Here is a 23,792-nt window from a genome sequence, read left to right as displayed (position 1 = left end):
GTTACATGTGCAGAGATATTTGTTACTAGTTACAGTTTATGACATTAGAAAGAAATATCCACAGAGAGCAAGCTCCTTTTAAAAATTAGGCTATGCCCCCATCTGTGACAAATATGAAATGAAAAGGTTGTGTTGTTGCTAGCCATTGTTTAAAAGTATGACGTTGATAAACTGAGGTGAGAAAAGGACAATTTTTAGAGTAAATAATAAAAACTCAACAATAAGTGGCTTCAACAAAATAGAAGTTTCTTCCTTCAGAGGCAAAATTCTGGTCTGTAGCCTCAGCTGTTTTTTTTTGTCTCTGTTCCACGAAGAACCAAGGATCCTGGGTCTTTCTGGTTCACATCTCCTGCCATCCTAGATCGTGGCCATAGCTCAGGGCCAGGGTAGCATCTGTGTTCCATGCAGGAGAGGAAAAGAGAATTTCCCTTGTGTGGATCATAAGCAGCTGTAAGAGACAGAGCGAAGTCCCGGTTTCTCAGGTATTGTGCCCAATTTAAAAATACATTACTGTGGGAAGGGGACCGTGGAAAGTCATGTAGCAGTCTTTGCCACGTTGTCTTTTTGTACTGGTTTGAAGTTTTGTTATATACACATTTCCTATTTAAAAAATAAATTTGAGTAAGCCAGGTGTGGAGGCACACACCTGTAATCCCAGCATTCTGCAAAGCTGAAGCAGGAAGATTGCAACTTCAAGCCCAGCCTGGATAATTTAGGGATTTAGCAAGACCTTGTATCAAAACAAAAAATTAAGAGGGCCGAAGATATAGCTCATTGTAAAGATCCTGAACTCAATTCCCCCAGTACCAATAAAAAATAAAAATAAAAATAAAAAGTATGCACATCCCTTACCTGAAATGCCTGGGACCATTAGTGTTTCAGATTTCAGAATTTTTCAGATTTTAAAATATTTGTATGGACCTTACCGGTCAGTCATCTCATATCTAAAAATATGAACTGTGTCAGTGCTCAAAGTTTCAGGTTTCAGAGCATTTTAATTAGAGATGCTCAGCCTATATAACAAGCAGTCTAAAGAGCTAATTCTCTGATAACTTTGATCATTTATTCATTCTGAAGGTTAAGCTAAATGGCAAAAACATTTTAGCTAAATTAAAGCAATGAAGCTTAGTTTACTTCAGAAATCCAGATCTGTCTCCGTTCCTTTGAATGCTGCTACTTGAAGTCAGTTGAGATCACCAGATTTCAAGTGACCAAAGGACACTAAATTTTAGATCTTGGGCCCCGGGGATTTAGCTCAGTGGTTCCACCACCTGCCTAGCAAGCACAAAGACCCAAGTTCGATCCCTGGAACCAAAAATAATTTTTTTTAGATCTTAAGTTTTTTTGATGTAGAAAGTTTTTCAAATAGATTTTAATCCAGTTTTTTTTTGGTACTGGGATCGAACTCAGAACCTTGTACTTGCAAGGCAGGCGTGGTGCCACTGAGCTAAATCCCTGGCCCCTGGAGTAGGTTTTATTAAAGGACTGCCTGTAGTCATAGAAACTCAGCATAATTTCAAACTTAGGAATTTTCCCAAACAAGAAATTGTTGATGTAGCCTCCTGAAGCCATAGTCTTGCAGGATCTCAGGCTGACCCGTTTTGGCTCCTTCGTCCTGCCCTTGGCTCCATTCTGGAACCTTCCCTGATGAAGGGTTACTAGTTTTCAGTTACTGGCCGGAATGCAAAAACTCAATAAGCAGAGGATCCTTTATTTCTTGATTTCTTGGCTTTGGATGAATCATGGGTAGCTTGGATTTTGCCTGGAGAAAGAAAAAGGAAATAATCGTTATTTTTATAAACAACTCTCATTGAGGCAAAATTTACAACAAAAAGCAGTTCAGTCTATTTTGACAAATTTGTGGATCCACGTAGGCAACACCCCAGTCACGTGCAGGACATTTTCATCACCCCCTGGAGCTTCCACTGAGGGCCTCCTTGCACTCGTCTCCGTCTGGCCACCCTGGCCCTCGGTGACTGCCAGTCCTTCAGTCGTAGGTTAGCGTAGCCTTCAGTTTCGTGTGAATGGAGTGCGCAGTGTGTGTGTTCAGTGCCTGGCTTCTTTTGCTTGGCATGGTGATTTGAAGACTTGCCTGTGTTCACTGCATGTATTAGTAGTTTGTTGGTATCTGCAGGGCTGGGGATTGAGCCCAGAGCTCTCACATGCTAGGCAAGCATTCTAACCCTGAGCTATCTGCCCAGCCCTGCTTTCTACTTCTGGATAATAACCCATTGCATGAAGATAAAGACCATGACTTGCTTGACCTCCAGTGATGGGCCTTTGTGCTACTTCCTGTTCAGGGCTATTACAAATTAAATTTCCATGAATTCGTGGACAAATCTTTTAATGATCATATCTTCATTTCTCTAGCGTTGGAACTATTGGAATATGGTTAAAGTCTGTTGGGTTTTGTATGAAGCTGCCAGACTTTTTCAAACTTATTGCTCTTTTATGTTGCCAGCAGCAGGATGTAAGAATTCTAGTTCCTCTGCATTTGGTTTTCTGTGTAGTCTTTTTCCATGATGACTGGGTGCTCGGAGTGCTTACCAGCTCCTACCTGTCTTCTCTAAGTCTTTTGCCTGTTGTTATTGGATTATCGGGCACGGGTTGGCACCTCCCCCCATCCAGCCTCCACTCCTCACTGCACCTTTGCACCCTTCACTGTGCCCTTAAATGCTGTTGAGAAATTGAGGGGTAAAAATGCATTTTTCCTTAGGATTTTTTTTATTTTATTTTTTGAGATGGGGTCTCACTATGTAGTTGAGACTGACCTGGAACTCACTCTGTAGCCCAGGCTGGTCTGGAACTCGCAGCGATCCTCCTGCCTCAGCCTCCCGAGTGCTGGGATTACAGGCGTGCACCACCAGTCCTCATTGGTCTTAGTATCGTGGGTTTCTGAAGACATATTTGGTGCCAGTTTACTGCCCTTTTGACCTGTTTTCCTAGATCTCTTTAGGGATTCTGAAATTTCCCCAGTATTTGTACATAGGTAAAGTCCTGTTTTTAGGGTCTTTTTTATTTCATTGGAAATTCTATCTCTCCTTTTTCCCTTTTGGTACCAGATATTAAATACCCACCCTTTGCACATGCTAGGCAGACACTACCACTGAGCTATGCTCCTAGAACTTCTGTTTCCTTCAATTCTCTTTCTGCGATTCTCATTTTTCACATCTTGGAACGTCTGAGCTTTGTGCTCTTCTCATGCCTTTGTCTCCATAAGCAGTTTTCTCTCCCTGTGTACATGTAGGGAACTCAGTTCTATTTTCTAAAACTTTTCTCTCTGTGCTCATCTTTTACCCCATTTTATTATATTTGGATATCAGCATAATTTAAATTTTATCTGCTTATGTTAAATGTTTTCAGATTTGTCTAATTTTTAAAATTTTCACAAGTACATGGTGTAGGAGTTGGTGCATGCACTTGAAACGTCCTGATTCTTCGTATTCCCCTTCCTCTGTCCAGTATTCCTCTTCCTGAGTGCACTCCTGTCTGCTAGGGCCAGTGTCCTGTTGCTGATCTTGGTCTTTGGGATTGTTTAGTGGTTCTTAGCCATCTTTTCTTATCATGGATGAGACATCACAGATGAGAGAGAGAGGCCACGCACGAGCTGTGCCCCTCGGAAGTCTTTTTAGGGTGAATGGGGAGGGAGCTAGCTGCACCCGGGGGCTGCTACCATCACTGCGTTCTTTCTGGTTCTGTTCACTTTCTGCAGGGAACAAGCACCTTTCCCCCACTAGATAAATATAGGCCCAAGCCCATCTGCTCTGTGAAACGTAAGATATCGGCTTCCTTACACAGCGGTGGAGTGCGCCTCCTTCTTAACCACCTCCCCTCTCGCCGCGCGCATCCCTTTGGGGTTTATCAGGCAACACCGCTTGGCCTTCTCCTCCACTTCGGTGAGCGTGGAGACCACGTACGTACATATTCTCACGCAACCCATTGTATTTAAGTTTTGTTTCTAGCTCTTTGCTGTGATATTGTCCAAATCTTTATGTACGTCTTAGTTTTTCTGCACAATTAATTTAAGCTTTTGGCCAGGCGTGGTGGCGCACGCCTGTAATCCCAGCTCTCGGCAGGCTGAGGCAGGAGGATCGCTGTGAGTTCGAGACCAGCCTGGGCTACATAGTGAGTTCCGGGTCAGTCTCAACTACATAGTGAGACCCTGTCTCAAAAAACAACCAAAAAACTTCTGTTTTGAAATAATTGAAGTCACTGCAAGTTTCGGACAGTACAGAGGAGACCATATCCTTCAGCTGATTTCTCTCATAGCTGCTGTACTGCGCAGCTGCAGTACAGTAAACCGCAAAAGTGATTTGGTATGAAGTATATGTGGTTGTCTTAATTTCTCAGTGTAGCTGTGTAAAAGTGAAACTGTTTGACATTGTTGTGATTACTGCCAACTTATGTATGTGCATTTGTTAGAACAGTTTTTCCTGAGTGATCAGATTCAAGCCACGCTGAACGACATGGACAAGGGTGATGCTGGGCCCGAATGCATCTCTCTAGATTTGCCCTTTTATTCTCTTGCAGTTTTTAAATCATTGTTGGAGATGTTGCCTCCCTTGTTGGCAGCGGTCATTGTCCCCAGCAACTCTCTTGTCCTTATTGATTAAGATTTCCGAGAGTTTTCCCAGCCTCTAACCTTTCCCTGAGGAATTCTGGTTGATCTCGTTGTATCTGGTTGGAACGGGGTTTCAGCCGTGGTTGACCACCTTGTTCAGTTGAGCAGCTCTGGAGAGAAATTTTACTGGGCAGGGCAGTTCGTTTGAAGGTAGTGATCTGGTCTCCTTGCACCACAACAGTGAGGTGAATTTTTAAAAACCTTTCGTCAGTTTTTTAAGTGATATATTTCATGAGTAGTTTTCCTTGCAAAAGATGCCAGCAGCTCACAGTTGTTACACGCGACAAAATATGAAAACTCCTTTTGCATTCTCCCACTCCTTATACTGGGGGGTTGGCTCCACCCTCTAAATCCCCTTGCGTCCTGATTGTCTGTGAAAGTATTTAGCTGTGCACCTTTCGGGAGGGGTCGATAAACGCACCACAATCTATTCAGCTACTTGGCTCTTAAATTTTACTGGTGTGTCTTGGAAAACTCTCCAGTGTTGTAATTTGCTTAATGGCTACTGTGCTTTATAATTATATTCATTTGATTTATACTACTAATAAAGTAATGATTTTTTTCTTTTTTAGTATTTATTTCCTGCTAAACAAAAAGGTATAAAAACCCAGATATTGTATGACATGATGCTCATATATACCAAAGCACTATTTCGAGTTCCTACATAAATTTTTTGGTTACTTTTTCCTCTGTTGGACAGAATACATAGAGTTATACAGTACATACAAGTATATCGTTTAGATAAAGCTTATTTTTTAGGCCAAATTGTCTACATAGACTTGTCATTTATTTGGACTGCTTTTTTGCCATAAAACAGAAGTCCGCTATCTATAGAGGAAAAATGTGCAGGTAAAAAATGTTTTTAAGAATTAAAGCATATAGTTGAGATTAGTGGAGCATGCTTGTCATCCCAGCTCTTGGGAGGCTGAAGCAGGAGGATCACTGTGAGTTCAAGACCAGCCTGGGCTACATAGCAAGATCTTGTCTATAAAACAAAACCAAAAAATAATTAAAAAACGTGCAGTTATATTTCCTTTGCATTTGCATTTTGTAGTAACCATGAGATTAGTATCATCAGAGAGGTAATGCGAAGTAACAAAAGCCATAGGAGTGTTGAATTCTACTTGAACCTGAACACAATCATAGCCAATATGTTTTAAATAAGATATTTGAGATGTAATCAAAAAGAATAATATAAATATTTTAACTCCTACCTAGTTTAAGAAATAAATTGCCACCCATGGTGGTGGCATACACCTGTAATTGCAGTATTCTAGGAGGCTGAGTCAGGAAAATCAAAAATTTGAGCTGAGCCTGGACCACTTAAGTTAGTGAAAACCTGTCTCGAAATAAAGTAAGAAAGGGCTAGGGATATAGCTCAATGTGAAGGTCCTGGGTTCAATCCCTAGTGAAATGGGAAAAGGAAGAAAGCAAGTAAGGGGAAATTACCGTAAAAGCTTGTGTGTGCCCCTTCTTGATCATATCCCTACATTACAGTTTCTCGGAATAAATCCTGATTTTTTTTTTTTCCTTTCGTCACCTTTTATGAGACAAAGCCTCCTTGAGGAATAAATCCTGAGTTTTTAAACAGTCTTGTGTGTTCGTGCAGTTTATTCATGCTGATGCATGTAGCTCATTCATCATCACTGTTGGGAAATAATCGTCCATTGTATCAGAATACCAGGGCATTTCGTTGTTTACAGCTTTGGGTTATTAGAATGCTGCTGTGAACATGATCACACAGGCTTCTTCTAGGACGATTTATAACTATAAAGAGAAAACAACCCCAAAGTCCATCCACTGACGAAGGGATAAATAAACTGTGGTGCATTCACACCGTGGAGTATTATTCAGCTATAAAAAGGGATATGGTGCTGACACATGCTACAACACGGCAAAGCTTGAAAACAGCCAAGTGAAAAGGAAGCCTGTCACAAAGCACCGTGTACTGTGTGGTTCCATGTGTACGACTGTCCAGAGTGCTTACATCCATCGATGGGATAAATGCAGATGTGAGAGGTCTTCCTGAGAGCGAGGACTGTGGCCTCCAACTCAGGAGAGAGGCGCCCTAAGCAGTGCAGCACTGGGACAATAAAGAATATACTAACAAAGGAAATTTAGTAGTTGAAAATAGAATTTCCCTCTTACGGCCTATTTAGAATAAATATAGGTATAGCCAAGTATTTAATGAACACAACAAGAAGCTTTTGTCTGTACTAACATCAGTGTGAGAGCGTGTATTATGGCTTATGGCTTTGCCCCCCCGCCCGTTTGTTTGTTGATTTGGTTTGATTTTTCAAGACAGGGTCTCACTGTGTATTTCAGGCTGGCCTTGAACTAACAGCCCAGGCTGGCCTCGAACTTGGAACAATCCTCTTGCCTCAGCCTCTGAAGTAGGTACCAGGATTACAGGCAGGCACCACGATGCCTGATTTGACTTGTGACTTACTATTCAGTCTTGAATCCTTTAAGTGGAAATGGTACTTCTAAAAATTGTTTAAATCTTTAAAAAACTAAATTGTCAATGTTACTATTCCCATGATACTTGGGGAATTCCGGTATTCTGACAGTGTCCAATCTTATTTTTATTCTTTATACTGTATTTCACTGCTTTCCAAAATTCCACAACTAGTCCTTATTAAAATTGTAAAAGATAACTAATAAAGTATTCTCTAAATAATGAAAAAAAGAATAAGACTATAAGAGCAAGAAGCAATTTAAATATGTTCAGGGACCATTTTCATCTCCAGAATTAAGGATTATTTTAATGGTACATCATTGCCTTTTCTCTTTTACTTTCCTTTTTAGTTTTATTTTAGGATTCCCTATTTTTAATGTTCATACAGAGATTTCTTTAACTGAAATACCGAATAGTTTCTTTGGTGTGAAAAACTATAATAGTACACAGGATCCTAATGAGATAATTAATAATGTGAAATAGGAAGTAAAGGGCTAAAGGTGTAGGGAAAGTGGGAAGGGTGGGGGAAAGGTAATAAGGAAGAGGGAAAAAATATGAGAAACTGAAAAAATGGAAACAAAGTGTTTGTAAATGGGGAGGGGAGGAGAGGGTGAAGGGAGGGCAGGGACAAGGGGAAAAAATGAGAATCAAGACCTATTATGTAAAGGTACAGAATCCCAATGATGAATGTAATTGTATTGTATACCTAGATTGTACCAATAAACTCAATAAAAAGAAAAAGAATTGTAAAAGATGACAACAGATACTCACATTAAGTTGACTTAGTATCTGTTTTCATATTCCATTTTAACCTCTAAAATTTGGTGGTGCTGTTCATTCAGATTTGTTACTTCCATTTAGGAAATTGGGCCAGTTCATTACTAAATAAGTGTTCCAAAGACATTTTTATCGAAAATGAACTCTTAATCATACAATTTTATAGCTACTTCCGTATGCCCTGGAGGACACAACACATACCACGAACTAAACAAGGTTGGACTGATCATCGAAAAATCTTAATCTAAACCATTAGTCAAACTCACCAAGATATTGCCAGGGTCTTGATAGCTCATTTATGTGGGTTTTTTTTTTTTTTTTTTTTTTTTTTTTTTTGAGACAGGGTCTCGCCATGTAGTTCAGGCTGGCCTCAAACTGACTAGCCCAAGCTGGCCTCGAACTTAGAGCAATTCTCCTGCCTCAACCTCCCAAGTGCTGGGATTGCAGGAATGAGCCACGACACCTGGCTTTTTTTCTGTTAACTTGAATCTTGAAAAGCAATATGATGCAGCAGGTTGATGAAAGGTAAATATTTTAAGATAGAGATTAAATGTTCTTTCCCTGTTTTTTTTTTTTTTTTGGTTTTTTGAGACAGGGTCTCACTATGTAGTTGAGACTGACGTGGAACTCACTACTAGCCCAGGCTGGTAGTGAACTCACAGCGATCCTCCTGCCTCAGTCTCCAGAGTGTAGGGATTACAGGCGTGTGCCGCCACTTTCCCTGTAATTATTAAAAGGAATGCTAAGCTGGGCGTGGTGATGCATGCCTATGGTCCAGCTACTCAGGAGGCTGAAGCAGGAGGATTACTTGAGCCCTGGAATTGAAAGCCAGCCTGGTGGCTATGATCTTGTCTCAAAAACAAAGTAAAATAGCAGAGTGTGGTGGTACATGCCTGTAATCCCAACACCTGGGAGGCTGAGGCAGGAGAATCACCAGGAATTCCAGGTCAGCCTGGGCTACATAGTTCAAGACCAGCCTGTACGTATGAGTCTCAAAAAGCCAAACTGAAATAGAGGAATGTTGTAGACTTTGTTCTTTTGGGTTTTTTTTGTTTGTTTTGTTTTGTTTGCTTAAAGCTTTTGTGTGGTAGACAGCTATTAAATGTCAGAACCTGAAATGCACATCTGGGTCTCTTTGCCTCCTAAACTTTGTCAATGCATAAAAATTGTGTTATATAATTAGCTCATGACATATAGAGAAAGAAATCAGTAAGGTTTAAAGGGCTGGGGATACAGCTCAGCGGAAGGCCCTGGCTTCAAACCCCGCTTCCCGAGCTCTTGTTTGCTCAACAACTATTTTTGGATATTGGAGTTGAAGCGGTTTTCCTCATTATACTTTTATGTTTCCCAGCTTTTATTTGGTCACCATTCATGTACTGTGAGAAAGCTATAGCTCATGTTTTCGTGAGGCAGCAGCCTGATAATCTGCTGAATGTCTGAAGATCACTGAGGGGGAGGTGATGGCGACAATTTCTCAAAGCCTTCTGTTCTTCTGTCCTGTGGAACGAGCGTGTTGTTATTTCGTAGAACTGAAACTCAGCACCGAGGCTCCGCTCCCCACTCTGAGAGCGACCTCCCAGAGCAGGAAGAGGAGATTCTGGGGTCCGACGACGACGAGCAGGAGGACCCCAGCGACTACTGCAAAGGTGAGTGAGTGGAGGTGCCTGGCAGAGGGGAGCCCTGCTGCCCGTGTGTTACTTAGGGCATTTGGTCTGTCGGCATAAGCAGTTTTGGTGATTTTTGCATCTTTTTCTCTAAGGTACAAGAAGCAGTATTTTTTCTTAGTTTGACTTAGCCAAGTCTAATTTTATATTGTGTTCACTTTTTTCTCTTGAAAAATGATACTCCATGAATGAGAAAATTTCAGAAATATATAAAAAGGAAAGAAAAGCTACTTGCAGTGCTATGCCCAGAAATAGCCAAGTGTGCTATTTTGGTATTCAGACATTAGGAGGAATATCTTCTTAATCCCCCTCCCTTTTGAGGCGCTGGGGATTGAACCCAGGTCCTTCACACTGAGCTACATCCCCAGCCCTGCCTTTTTGAGACAGGGTCTCACTAAGTCACTAGTTGCCCAGGCTGGGTTCAAACTTATGACACCCCCGCCCCGCCCCGCCTCACCCTCCCAGCGTGCTGGTTACAGGTGTGCACCAGCACCTCAGATAAGCGGGAACGTACCGTGGTTCCCATCAGTTTGGGCAACCTGTTCAGACCTTTCTGGTTTTTATTTTTATTGAGAGAAGAAAATCCTCCAGTTCCTTTTTAAGCTAGACAGAAGTTATTATTCTCCTGGGAAAAAATCCTGGGATTGCAACTAGAAGCAGATTCATGTTTAGAGAAATCTGTTGTAGTTTTGGGGGCGGGCTGTTGTGATAAATAACCTTATTTTTGTTTGAGGCTGAGATTCTAACAAACATCACTTGCTCAGTTTAAAATCTTACTCACCAAGATTACTTTTTGTAACATGAGCTCAGTAACACTGTTTGACTGATAAAAGGTGTGTGGATGTTGATAAATGGAATGTAAGATCTCTTTCTTACTAATGAAGTGATTGTTTCTTATCCTGGTGGTTCTGACTAAATTCCTCCTGTTGTCCCTTCCAGGAGGTTATCATCTTGTGAAAATTGGAGATCTGTTCAATGGCAGATATCATGTGATCCGAAAGTTGGGCTGGGGGCACTTTTCAACAGTGTGGTTATCATGGGATATTCAGTAAGTTTTAGTAGTCTTATAAAAGAATTACGTAGACGATGCCTCCATGTTTTGGTCTGATTTGTCTCTAAACTGATTTCTTGATTGGAATTTTGTTGAAAGTGATCTTTATGTTCTTGGACAAATCACTTTCTTGTCATGAATATCAGATATATGAAAATTACATATGTATGTCTATGTCTAGATATATATCTGCCTCTCCACCTTAGAGGTCTTAGAAGCAAAATATTGATGAAATTAGTATCAACCAAGCACTTAGAACTCACATTCAAAGCTTTACAGATGGTCAGTGTTATGTAAATTGATCAGTCACCTTCTTACTGAAGATAGAGTTAAATTTCTACATATTGTTAAACCAGTATGAAATTATTTATTTTTGTAACAGATTTGCTCAGTCATGCAGTCTAAAATTTTCTCTGCATAAAAATTACAGGCAATAAAAATACCTCTTTAAGGACTGGGGATTTAGCTCAGCGGGGTCACCGCCTGCCTCGCAAGCACCAGGTCCCGAGTTCGATCCCTGCTATCCACCCCACAAAACACCTCTTTAACATCAAGTATTTGTGTAACATCTGTCTTCGATGGAACAGTAACTGCCATCTGTGCACTTCCTGTATTATCGTTTAATTTATATGACTTATTGCTTGTTTTCACCTGAGTATGTCTTCAGCCTTCTTACAGAATAAGTAGCTTTTCACCTTGTGTCCTTTATTATGTAGATATATACAGCATATTTTTGATGTAGTAGTATTTTTTCCCGTATTCATCCCCTTTCTTAGTATTGGGATTCCAGGAGATACTCCGAGGAGGAGTTTTAGTTGTTTTGTTCTGTGGTGCTGGGAAGCAGATCCAGGTCCTGGCTCCTGCTAGGCAAGCCGTCTATCTGTCAACTAACTTCCCAGTTCGAAAGGTAGATTTTATTTAGAGAAATGTTTCAATGACCGAGCTTATCTGAGAACAGATTTTTTTTCTTCCTGTCAATTAAATCTGGCCAGCTGTGCCAGTTAACAGTTACAAGGGATTGCATAAAAAGTTTGACTACAGGGAAACATGAAATCAGTACTATATTTATATATTTGCTTACCATCTGCCTGTTAAAACCAGCTCTTAGCTTCACATATATGGGTTGGGCATTTAGTCTTAATTGCCTCTGTTTGTTTTTTAGGGGAAAGAAGTTTGTGGCAATGAAAGTAGTTAAAAGTGCCGAACATTATACTGAAACAGCACTAGATGAAATCCGGCTGCTGAAATCAGTGAGTGTTACAATGTGTGTGTGAGCTCGAGAGAGTTGTGTAGTTTCATTAGATGTAGCATCCAGTAGATTCTTTAGCATGGGTAAATTTTTACTGCATCTACTGTAAAGTTCTAGTATCCATAGGAAGGTGTAGAGGAAGATACTTCCACAAGCGTGTGGTGGGGAATTGGTGGGCCTCGGTGTAATTAGAATTCTCTCTATGCACACTGACACGCCAAAGAATTGTCAAGCAAGCAAAAACCATTGTCAGGAGTGTTTTGTGTGTCAGGTAACCCACTGTGGTTAAGAGGGAAATTGTGTAAATTAATTTATAGCTTTACTTTGTTTTAAAATAGGTTATAGAAGCCAGGGATTTAGATCAGTGGCACTGTGCCTGCCTCGCAAGCTCAAGGTCCTGAGTTTGATCCCTGGTACCCGCCCCAAAAAACTAAAATAGGTTATTAAACACAACAAAAATAAATGCTGTCTTCATTGATTCCATTTATACTTGACAACTTAGGTAAATTCTGTCAGGATGTTTATTTCAGTTTTGTTATAAATTAAGGTGTCAGCACAGTAGGAGGAGCTTAAACCCAAGAGTAGGAAACCTGCATTTAGGTCCAGCTGTGCCCCAGTTCATTCCTGCTGCTCTTCAGTCACTGGTCATGGAACAAACGTGTTGTATCGGGAAATCTCTGAGGCAGTGCCTTTCAAAGTTCAGTTTGTGGCAAAGGAGCACGTGCCCCAAAGTAAATCAACATAGACTGCCGCTTTCACTGAGAGTTTTCCTATTTAAAAAAAAAAAAAGTCAACTCACTAAACAGTGTGGTTAGTATTGTGACAGATCTGCATCCTGTGAAAGTGCCTTAGTCCTGATAGCTTGGTAACCAGCAGTTAATTCCTAAGCCACACTGTGAGTAGCTTAAATGAGAAATCCATTATATAGATTTTTAGAAGCTCTTTCTTGGAGTTAGTTTACTACCTGGTGTCTTCCCTTAACGTTTGGCTTATTTCCATGCTTTCCCTTTTGCCAAATTCTCTCTCTTCTTGACAGGTTCGCAATTCAGACCCCAATGATCCAAATAGAGAAATGGTTGTTCAGCTACTGGATGACTTTAAAATATCAGGAGTTAATGGAACACGTATCCTTTTCAAAACTGATTCTTTTTGGGGGGTAGGTACTGGGGATCAAACCCAGGACCTTTCACTTGCAAGGCAGGTGCAGTGCCACTGAGCTGTATGTCCCCGGTCTTTCAAAACTTTTTCTTCATGAAATAACATTCCAGGGAAAGGAAGTGGAGTTGTACAAATAAGACTGATATTTTTCCTCTGTAAACTGTGGTAAAACTACCTCTGCATCAGTCAGAATTTGTTAGTGGGTCAGACTTAATACAAACACACGCACACATGCTGTGTGAAGGATTTCGGAAGGGGACCTACAGTGGGCCCATAGAGTGGGGGGGGAGCACGCAGAACGGCCATCTGGGTGCAGCAGCCCAAGTCAGAAGCCCGGAGCTCAGCACAGCCTGGGGGGTTCTGTATCGGAACACCCAGAGGTCTGCGTGGGAAGGCGTAAGGATCCGGTGTCCAAAGGCAACAAGGGAGCGAAATGGAAGGCTGCTTTTACTTCTTATTTGGTGGGGCCGCAAGCCTGTGGTTGATGCCACCCAATCCAGGCCGAGTCTTCCCTCCTCAGTCTCGGTCCTCCATGTGTGTGGGTCGTCCACAGACACGCCCAGAGCCTGCTCCAGGAATCCGGGGTGTTCCTCCTCTGTTCAGGTGGGCGTCACGATTGCCCTTTTTCCCCCTTGGTACCGGGGAGCAGACTCGGGACCTTGTGCTTGCCAGGCAGATGCAGCACCGCTGAGCTACATTCCTGGCCGGACATCACAGTTGTACCTTTTGTTGTGCACTTTTGAATCCAGATCTGAATTTTGTGCGGTGTGCTTTTTCAAGATACTGCTTTTTGTTTCCCATCCTTCCCTTTTCAGGTGAATTAAAGCAAAATCAAAAGAAACTCTTTCAGAAAATAGCTACTACTAAATAAAAAAGATTCTATGAGCTTTACCAATTAGTACTTTTTTTGTTATTATTGTGTATTCACCAGGCCTTTGTATTGAAGAAGCTTGTCAGTGCAGGTTATGTTTAGAATTCAAATATTATTGTTCACATTCTATCATAATGAAAAAACTGATTTATTTTATATTTTTAACCTGAATTTTTATTTATTATTTTAATTTTTAATTTTTTTTTTGGTACCAGGGATCTAACTCAGGTCCTCATGCTTATGAGACAGGCAGTGGAACCACTGAGCTAAATCCCCAGCCCACAAGTTGACTCTTGGTGTTCTGCGCGGATACTTGAAAGGTTACCACAACAGGCATGTTCGTAAAGGCCTGTGAGCCTTTCATAGTAAAAGCTGAAATGAAGTATCTGACTTAGATGGGACAATCTAAGAAAGACGTTTCATAGATCATCCTACTGTGCATTCCTGCTTGGCTTCTCTGGGCACACATTCTCAATTACCATTGAGCCCCTGCCCCCGGCCGTGCCCCAGAGAATAGGGCACAAGTGACTGTCATTCCAGGAAGAACAGACCATGGAAGAAATCTGACAGAAACAGAAAGAAAGTATAAGAAAGGAAAGGATCGTGTAGAGGTACAACATCCCAACAATGAATGTAACTGTACTGTATCCCTAAAATGTACCAATAAACTCAAAGCTGGAAGAAAAAAAAAAAGGAAAGGAAATAGGTTGTAAATGTGAAAAGACTTATTCTGAAATTCTAAGTCATTTCCTTATGGAAATAAAAATCATAATCTCCAGATTGCTAAGGAAAATTATGGCATCCATCTTAAAACAGTGTGTCTTTTACCAGTTTTGGGCACTTCTTAGATTATTTACTCTGTGTGTGTGTGCGCATGTGCAGCTAAACAAGAAAAGCGTACACAGAATGTCGTGGTAGCTGTTAGATCCTGTCTGTTTAATTCTATTTGTAATGTTTGTCATTGTGCCAAATGAGCACTTTTGGCCCTAAGCAAGAACACTTTATTTTAACCATTGACTGAGAAGGTTTGAATTTCAAGTGCCTGAAACACTGCTAGGTGGTTTATGTCCATTGAGTCCCCTTTGAATTATTTTCTTGCCTTGTCCTTAGCCCTTTACTCTGCTGTTCCTGCTATGCGTCTCCCAACTGTCAGGGCTCCTGCTTTGTCTGCTGCGTTGAGATTGAAAGGGCCATGCGTTCCTCAGTGCTGGGTTAAGGTTCAGCAGGTTGTGCTGCTTACCTCAGGGCACAACACACCCACACTGGGACTGCGCATCTGCTCTTGCTGTTTCTGGGCATAATTGCTTTTGCTCCAGATCACTGTTCTTTCTGATTAAAATCTAAAGCAGACTTCGGTATTAACCTGGTTCACTCCACTTCCGTGGGGGCTGAGGGAAGAGAGGACGGGACGCCTGGTCTCTGCATCACGTTTGCCAGGGAGTCCTCATCGCTGTCTTCACGGCTCGGGTGTCCCGACACATTCTTTACTATTGCCCTTTCCTCTTTTGTGAGCTCCTCTTGTGTGAAATGTATCCTAAATATGGCCTTTACTTACTAATATTTTTAGCCCTTTTTTTCTTTATACCATTTCCTTTAGATTTTTTTGATGTGTTAATTTTAAGTATTACTCTTTCTCCTGACTCTTGCCAGTGTTCTTTGACCCCACACTATTTCATTCTATAACTAATTGATTGATAGTCTATTGAGATCTTTTTTATTTTTAAGCTATTAAATGTCATTTTATATCACTGCTTCCAAACTAGATGTTTGTCAAATTGTAGTGCTTCTCAACAAATGAAAGTTAAGGTAGAAACTACAAAAGAGAATAGCTTGAAATTCTATTTTATATTTACTTTTTTAAAGCAGTCTGCTTTTTTAAAAAACTTTTTCTGGGCTGGGGATTTAGCCCAGTGGTTCTGCTCCTTGCCTCACAAGCACAAGGACCCAAGTTCAATCCCCAGTACCAAAAAAAAACAAAAAACTTTTTGTGAGGCCAGGCATGGTGGTGCACGCCTATAATCCCAGCACTCAGGAAGCTGAGGCAGGAGGACTGCTGAGTTCAGGACCAGCCTGGGCTACATAGTGACTTCCAGGTTAGTCTCGACTATACAGTGAGACCCTGCCTCAAAAAACCACACACACGCACACACACGCACACATAAAAACTTATTCTGGTAAACTTCAAACATAAAAAAGTAGAATAGAGCCAGATGTGATGTCACATGCCAATTATCCAAGCACTATAAGAAGCTGAGGCAGAAGGGTCACAAGTTCATGCCCATTCTGGGCAACCATTCGGCAAGACCCTGTGTCAAAACTTTCAAAACATACAAAGTCCTGGAGCTCTAGCTTAGTGCAAAGGCCCTTGGGTTCAATACATCAGTATAAACAAAACCATTGAAAATGTATTGAATCACCACAAATCCATTTCACAAGTCATCAACTTACAACTAGTCTTATTTTTGTCTAAACTTCCTGATATTCTGTAGCCAGTCTTAGATATGTTATTGAATCCAGCCTTTGCACAGAGCTATAACCTTAGACTTTTTTTTTTTTTTTTTTTTTTTTTTTTTTTTTTTTTTTTTCAGATAGAGTCTTACTGAGTCACTAAGTTGCTCAGGTGGGGCTTGGATTTATGATCCTCTTGCCTCAGCCTCCCAGAGTGCTAGTATTACAGGCCTGGAACAGCACTCCTTATTTCTTTCTATAGCTTTCCCCTCATCAGTACCTTGCTTTATGAGCTATGGCTGCCTTGGTTCTACCCCAACTCTGCTCCTTCCTGTCCAACTCATAGAGCCTGCCTGGAAAGTCTCAAGGCAGTAAGATGGGGTAGTCTTACGGTTCAGCTCATTGATTTGTTTTATGTTTTCAGGGACCACAGCCCTTGTGGCCTGATCCCCAGGGTCTTTTATGTATTGTGTGTGTGTTATGAGGCAGGCGGTGGAACCACTGAGCTAAATCCCTGGCCCCCTGTGTGTGTTGTATGTTGTTGCCATTGTTTGGTACTGGGGATTAAATTCAGGACCTTAACGCTTGCGAGGCAGACGTGGTGCCACTGAGCTAAATCCCCAGCCCTGTTGTGTTTGTTTTGTGCTCTTTTTTCAACAGAGAGAATGAATGTAGTCCCCATTTTCTTGGCTAATGCAGAAGTTTCTAGATTTATATTTAAGAAATTGTCAGTTCTCCAAAGTGATTGTACCATCTTACATTCCCATTTGCATAGTATGAGGGTTTAATTACTCCATATTCTCATCCACAGTCATAATGTTAATCTTCTTTATTTTAGTCTTCCAGTGAGTTTGAAATGGTACCTGATAATTTTGATTCTTCATGACGTATTAATATAATTTGGAAAAATTCCTTTTATGACACCCACATTTTTTTTTCTTTTTTCTTTGTTTTATTTCTTTTGCAATCTGTGAAGTGATGTTTTCTTTTCTTTCCTTTTTTGGTACTGGGAGTTGAACTCCGGTCCTTGCGCTTGAGAGGCAGGCGGTGCTGCGTTGAGCTGCATCCCTGGCCCTGAAGTGATATTTTGACACTGTAACAATCCTTTTCCCCAACAGTTTTTCACACAGTAGTTTTAGAATTTATTGATTCAGTTATTATTGCCACAGTGATTTTTGCCATCATACTGAGCTTTCTTCTCTAAAGAAGGCGTTTCTCTTCTGCCTCCCTCACACTTACCATGAGCATCAGTATGGAATCATTCTAGTTTTAATGAGTATATAAACTCATAACTTTACTCTTTAAAATGCTCTCCATTTGGCCAGTGGCCTCCTCTTCAAGATGGGTCCTGTTCTTCCTGACTTGTGTCCTTATTTGCTGGCGTAGCAAGGTCTTCCAAGCATAACCCTGTCTAGTAGCCTTGGGTATGGCCATTTTCCTGAGGAGCTCAGGCTTTTGTTTGGTGATGGATGTAATATTTAAAACAAAAATCTGGGCAGTAGGTCATCATGTATGTCTTGGCACATACATGTGCCAAGTACATGTGTTCCCGTACATGAAGAAGCTTCTGGCGTGGAAGTTATCAGCAGAACTACTAACATTGCTGCACGCTCGAAGTCTTCCAGCTGCAGTGCGGTGCGGTCTGTGATCAGATGTTTAGGCATAAAGAGAACACGTGGCAGCACAAGGATGAAGATTGCTTTTGTAAACTACAGAGCATAAAGCAAATCAGTTTCCTATTTTTAAAAAATGTTGGTGACTAGGAGTGCAGCTCAGTGGCATGCAGAAGGCCAGATTCTATCCCTGTACCGTAGAAAAGGGGGATAAGATTGCTTTTGTAAACTACAGAGCATAAAGCAAATCAGTTTCCTATTTTTAAAAAATGTTGGGGACTAGGAGTGCAGCTCAGTGGCATGCAGAAGGCCAGATTCTATCCCTGTACCATAGAAAGGGGGGGGTACTAGGAGTGCAGCTCAGTGGCATGCAGAAGGCCAGATTCTATCCCTGTACCGTAGAAAAGGGGGAGATGTTAAATTTTGTGCCTTGTCTTCTCCTGCCAAGGAAGAATGTGTTTTTTCCTACTTGGAGACTGAGTGTGGAAGTTGCTTCCATGGGCGTGAGGAAAGCAGTTTCTTAGCCTGGATCAGTCACCAGCTCAAGCCTAGTGCTTTCACTGTTTGCATGTGTAGATTTATTTCTTTTTACCACTGTTTAGTGTGTACAATTTTTTTTAGTAAACCAGCTCCCACACATAATTTTCTGTTTCATGGATGCTTTCATTATGTACAGCTTTAGATCTGAAAATTTCTGAATATTAACAGCTACATATTTTCCATTGATTTGGAATCCACATCTCATTCTGCCTCTCTTTTCTCTTGAGTTCCTTTTCTTCTTCCTTAATGAACTCCAGATATCTGCATGGTGTTTGAAGTTCTGGGGCATCATCTGCTCAAGTGGATCATCAAGTCCAACTATCAGGGGCTTCCACTGCCTTGTGTCAAAAAAATTATTCAACAAGTATGTATCTATCTTTGCTGTGGAGTGATATTTTAATATTAAAGGCTCAGGCATTTCCTGTTTCCAGTAGAATTTTATTCAACCCATACGGTTTATTTTATGTATTCTGTTTTAAAATGTTTCAGTGTAATAACCTCCCTAGATTATATATCCTGTAATAATTATTGGGGGGGCTGTCTGAGGCGCATCTCCAAATAGCATTAGTTTTGGGACCCTTGGAAGCTTATCATTAATCTTGCCAAGAAAGTTTCTTTGTGCTTTTCATTTTTTTACTTCTGAAATATGTCACATTGTGATTTCTTCCCCAGAAATACTTGTATTTTGTGTTTGTAAGTCGACTAATCCACCCATTCAGGTGTTACAGGGTCTGGATTATTTACACACCAAGTGCCGTATCATCCACACTGACATTAAGCCAGAAAACATCTTGTTGTCAGTGAATGAGCAATACATCCGGAGACTGGCAGCAGAAGCAACAGAGTGGCAGCGATCTGGAGCTCCTCCGCCTTCCGGGTCTGCAGGTATGTCGGGGCGTGGAGCGGAGTGCTTTGGTCTCGTTAGAAGTTAAGAGAAGTTTCTTTCATTCTATCACTAGGGAATTAAACACTACCCAGTCATTTAGCTATAAAATATTTAAAAATAGTGTCAGCCTTCAAGAGACTTTACCCTCATTATTGTTACCTTTGGGAAGAAGACTAGAGACTGCAGTGTCCTTTAGGTATAGATATCTTGTACTGTATACTAGAATAGTGATTTGTGCCAGGCGTGATGGCGTGCACTTGTACTCTCAGCCCTTCAGAGGCTGAGGCAGGAGGATTGCTATTGAGTTTGAGGCCAGCCTAGGCTACATAGTTCAAGGACACCCTGAACTACATAGCAGGACCCTGTGTCAAAAATAAATAAAAATGAGTGATTTGTTTACAGATTTTTTCCTTTAATTTGATGACCATTTTTGATGTGTTTATCTCTTACCGTGATCACATCTGCTGGCTTACAGATTATTCATCCGCATAGGGACGAGATAACATCAGTGTTAGGAACTTGGGTTTAGCACTGGAATAGTCAGAGCTGATAGGAATCCTCACTTCACTCTGGCAGTCTTTGGCCGAGTGATATTATTAGGTAGGCAACATTTTGCCTCTTTCAGGAGTTAATGAGATTAACTTTTATGTTGAAGCAATTTCTGGTGTGCCATATAGTTTTTTGTTGTTGTTGTTTGTTTTTTTGTATTGGGGATTGAACTCAGGACCTTGTGCTTGCAAGGCAGGTGGTGGCACCACTGAGCTAAATCCCCGGCCCCATATAGTTTTGAATGGGAGGTAAATTATGCTTGCTATGATTATGATTCTTCTGTTTGAGGTACAAGTTTTAATTTTAATAGTTTAATCACATTTGAGTAACTTCCTTGGTACTCCTCTTGAAACTGACTTCCTATTACAGAAAGGCTGGAGAAAGAGGAAGCACGGTGGTGGTTTTGATAGGTATAGTTTCAGTTTTACAAGATAAAAAAGTTCATGACATCTGTTGTGCAATAGTGTGGATATAGTTAGCAGTACACTGACCTAAACAACACTGTTACCTGTAATGCACTGTACACATATGTAGCAAATTGCTGTGGCTCTTGGTGCTGCCTAGACTCCCTTTTAAAAGCTGAGCCATGCTGAGGGGGAGGAAGTAAGAGAGTTGTGGGAGTCCTGGGTGTGGACAAGGAGGCTGTCTTGTCACAGGCTCTGTTAAGGACTACATGGGGATGGGACATAGGTGATGTTAGCAACATTAGTAGTAGAAACCAAAAATGAGAACTTCGTTCTTTGTGGATGTCGATTGCTACCCAGAAAAGAATTTAACTTAAACTTTTTATTTAAAGTTTGGCAAATTTTGCAGTTTGTTTGTTTGTTTTAATAAAAAGAATGTGACTTCTACCAAGGTTGGTTAAAAGCAGGGTAGACTATGCAGGAAAGTTTTCATTCTGATAGAGGTTTTGGGTTATCCTGCCTGCTGAATGCTAGATTCTCACTTGGTCTTCTTTTCTTTTCAGTCAGTACTGCTCCCCAGCCTAAACCAGTAAGTATAAGGTGTTTCTATATTTAATTTTGGTCAATGAGCTATGAGCATGGGTTCTTCTGTTATGGTCACAATTTGTTTAGTGTTTGAAAACCAAAGGGAAAGAATATTCCTGCACTTCTGTGATTTTCTCCAGTAAATTTGAGTGTCTGAGAGTAAACCCTCCTCCAAACACAGACTGCTCAGAAAAATCAACATTTATTGTGAATTTTGTTCTTACTTGGTTTCATAAGAATACCTGCAGCTTTTAAGTTAATGAAAAAAATTCAGGGAAAGAGTGAAATTTAATTAGGAAATAATTAAAGTTAACAGTTATCTCCAAGTGTGAGTAATGGAGTAGCCACCTGAAGGCTTTATTTGTTTGTAATCTCCGCCCAGGCTGACAAAATGTCAAAGAATAAGAAGAAGAAATTGAAGAAGAAGCAGAAGCGCCAGGCAGAATTACTAGAGAAGCGAATGCAGGAAATTGAGGAAATGGAGAAAGAGTCGGGCCCCGGGCAAAAGAGACCTAACAAGCAAGAAGCTTCAGAGAGTCCTGTTGAAAGACCCTTGAGAGAGAACCCACCTAATAAAATGACCCAAGAAAAACTTGGTATAATAGAACATCACAAAAATCGCTTGACGGCACACTTTAACACTAGCTTATCGTTGTTCTATCGCACAGTGGTTTTGTACACACAACACGTCTCTGGGGCTGTCCTTGTGAGAAGTCAGATCTTGTCATGATGTAGGCAGGAAATATTCAAATGTTATTTCTCACTTTTCTCAGAAAATGGAGCATAGACTTAATTTAGCGATTGGGTGAGGATGAGAAGATCTTTGTCCTTGCATAAATAGGTTTTAGATGTTCAGTCGTGTTTTATGTCGTTCAGTGTCAGCTCTAGAAAATGTTTTAATCTAGTGAGAATTTTCCTGCTCTTCGCTCACACATACACACACATATCTTTTTTTGTTTGTTTGTTTCTTAGAAGAGTCAAGTTCCATTGACCAGGATCAGACACTTATGGAGCGTGGTGTAGAGGGTGGTGCAACAGAAATTAATTGCAATGGAGTAATTGAAGTCAGTAATTTTACTGAGAACAGTAATAAAGAAACATTGAGGCTTAAAGAGGATCTCCATAATGCTAATGACTGTGATGTCCAAAATTTGAAGCAGGAACCTAGTTTCCTAAGCTCCCAAAATGGAGACAGCAGCACATCTCAAGAAATAGACTCTTGTACGCCTGTGGCCCCCGAAGTGTCCGACTCCGTGGTGTGCCAGTCTTCTGCAGCTGGAGACCGGTCATTCAGTGAACAGGACATCAGCCAACTTCAGGAAAGCATTCGGGCAGAGATCCCTTGTGGAGAGGAGCAACAGAATGGACCACTGGACAGCAAAGGTACCCGTGAGACGACGTCCCCAGCCCTCACATTCATGCGTCTCTGCACCAAGATACCACTTGACAGCAGGTGTCAGACCTGTAGATGGCTTGCAGGTGTATGTATTAGGGATGGGTGCACAGCACCTCACGGGGTCCGGTGAGCACAGGCGCTGTAAATTCTAGAGACCGAGGGTGCTGCGGTGTTCTTGGAAGTTTTATTTTACGACTGGGGCCCTACCTAGAACTCTATCTTGGAGGACTTCATTACCCTTTGGGTATTTCTGTATTTATTGAACAGTTTTATTGATGGTACCTGTTGTCTGTAGGAAAATCCACTGCTGGAAATTTTCTTGTTAATCCCCTTGAGCCAAAAAATGCAGAAAAACTCAAAGTGAAGATTGCTGACCTTGGAAATGCCTGTTGGGTGGTAAGTTGAACCTGTCTCGGCCTGTCGTGAAGTGACTGTGCGTGAGTGAGGCTTTGGACGTGGTTATGCCCAGAGAAAACATCTGCAGATCGTTTAACATTCTAGTGAATGTTTTTTCTCTTTTAACCTTTTATTATGAAAAAGTTGAAATACATTTGTGAAAATAGGAACAATTAGTGTACCCCAAATTCCCAGTTAGCCATCACCTTGATTCAGTGTGTCATTTTTTGGCCGATCTTATTTTTTCCCTCTCCTCATCCGTTCATTTTCGTGCTTCCAGCCTGTGTTCATGTCCTCTCTCACCCCATTCCCATTTCCAAAATTGGCGTCAAACCTAAAAATGGTAACCACCTTTTAATTCACTTAGTGCGTTCTAAACACTTTGTCACCAAGAACTTACATAAAATTCAGTTGATTATTTACATCTCTGCACATAGCTACACATATTTAATCTCACACAACATCTCTTTGTGATGGGACTCTGCACTTGGGAATCTCTCATCCTTAGGATGTGTCCTAGATGTAGAATTATTGCGTGATTTTTTTTTTTTAAGCTTTTTGATCTGTGATACCATATTACTTTTTTTCTTTGAGATTTGTGTTGCTGAATTGCCCAGGCCGGTCTCAAACCCAAGATCTTCCCACCCCAGCCTGCCTGCTGAGTAGTTGGGATTATAGGAATGCACCACAGCACCTGACTTGCTTATTTTTAACTACATATAATTATATGTAATTACAAATAATTACATGTTACCTATTTTTGTGTTTAATATCACATTCTCCCAAAAGAGTACATCAGTTTTTCTAGCTTTAGCAACTCTGAAAATCATTTTTTCTCTTCAGACTAAATAATGCAGCCTTCGTTGTAATTGGCAAATTATTAATAGTTTTGGTTTTTACTAATAGGAAAGTTTGGGGAGTTGTTTTTTTAAACTTACAGTAGAATGATTTGCATATCAATGACACTACTCACAGAGCTCTGTAAATTGGAAATGGTCCAAGCCCCAGTAGGAACTCGTTTCCAGTATTTACTGTGGACTTTTTCTCTTTCCTTTCCTTCTCTCTTTCTTCTCTCTTTCTTTTCTCTCTCCCTCTCTCCCTCTCTCCCTCTCTCCCTCTCTCTCCC

At 40.9% G+C, this 23,792-nt stretch overlaps 1 protein-coding gene across 1 annotated transcript in view; it reads left to right on the top strand.

Annotated features, from left to right (window-relative positions):
* Srpk1 (SRSF protein kinase 1) overlaps positions 1–23,792 on the top strand; it is a 61,228-nt gene that overhangs the window by 17,331 nt on the left and 20,105 nt on the right. The window contains exons 4-13 of the mRNA XM_010605401.2: positions 9,384–9,502; positions 10,460–10,568; positions 11,734–11,821; positions 12,857–12,944; positions 18,708–18,814; positions 19,170–19,335; positions 20,853–20,878; positions 21,257–21,470; positions 21,847–22,257; positions 22,566–22,666. Of these exons, the coding sequence (XP_010603703.1) occupies positions 9,384–9,502; positions 10,460–10,568; positions 11,734–11,821; positions 12,857–12,944; positions 18,708–18,814; positions 19,170–19,335; positions 20,853–20,878; positions 21,257–21,470; positions 21,847–22,257; positions 22,566–22,666 (1,429 nt within the window). The remainder of the gene's footprint in view (positions 1–9,383; positions 9,503–10,459; positions 10,569–11,733; positions 11,822–12,856; positions 12,945–18,707; positions 18,815–19,169; positions 19,336–20,852; positions 20,879–21,256; positions 21,471–21,846; positions 22,258–22,565; positions 22,667–23,792) is intronic.

The sequence above is a fragment of the Fukomys damarensis genome, unplaced genomic scaffold (assembly GCF_012274545.1).
Source record: "Fukomys damarensis isolate Sample0158 unplaced genomic scaffold, DMR_v1.0_HiC HiC_scaffold_20, whole genome shotgun sequence".
NCBI classification, from domain to species: domain Eukaryota; kingdom Metazoa; phylum Chordata; class Mammalia; order Rodentia; family Bathyergidae; genus Fukomys; species Fukomys damarensis.
This window is presented reverse-complemented; position numbering and strand designations above follow the sequence as displayed.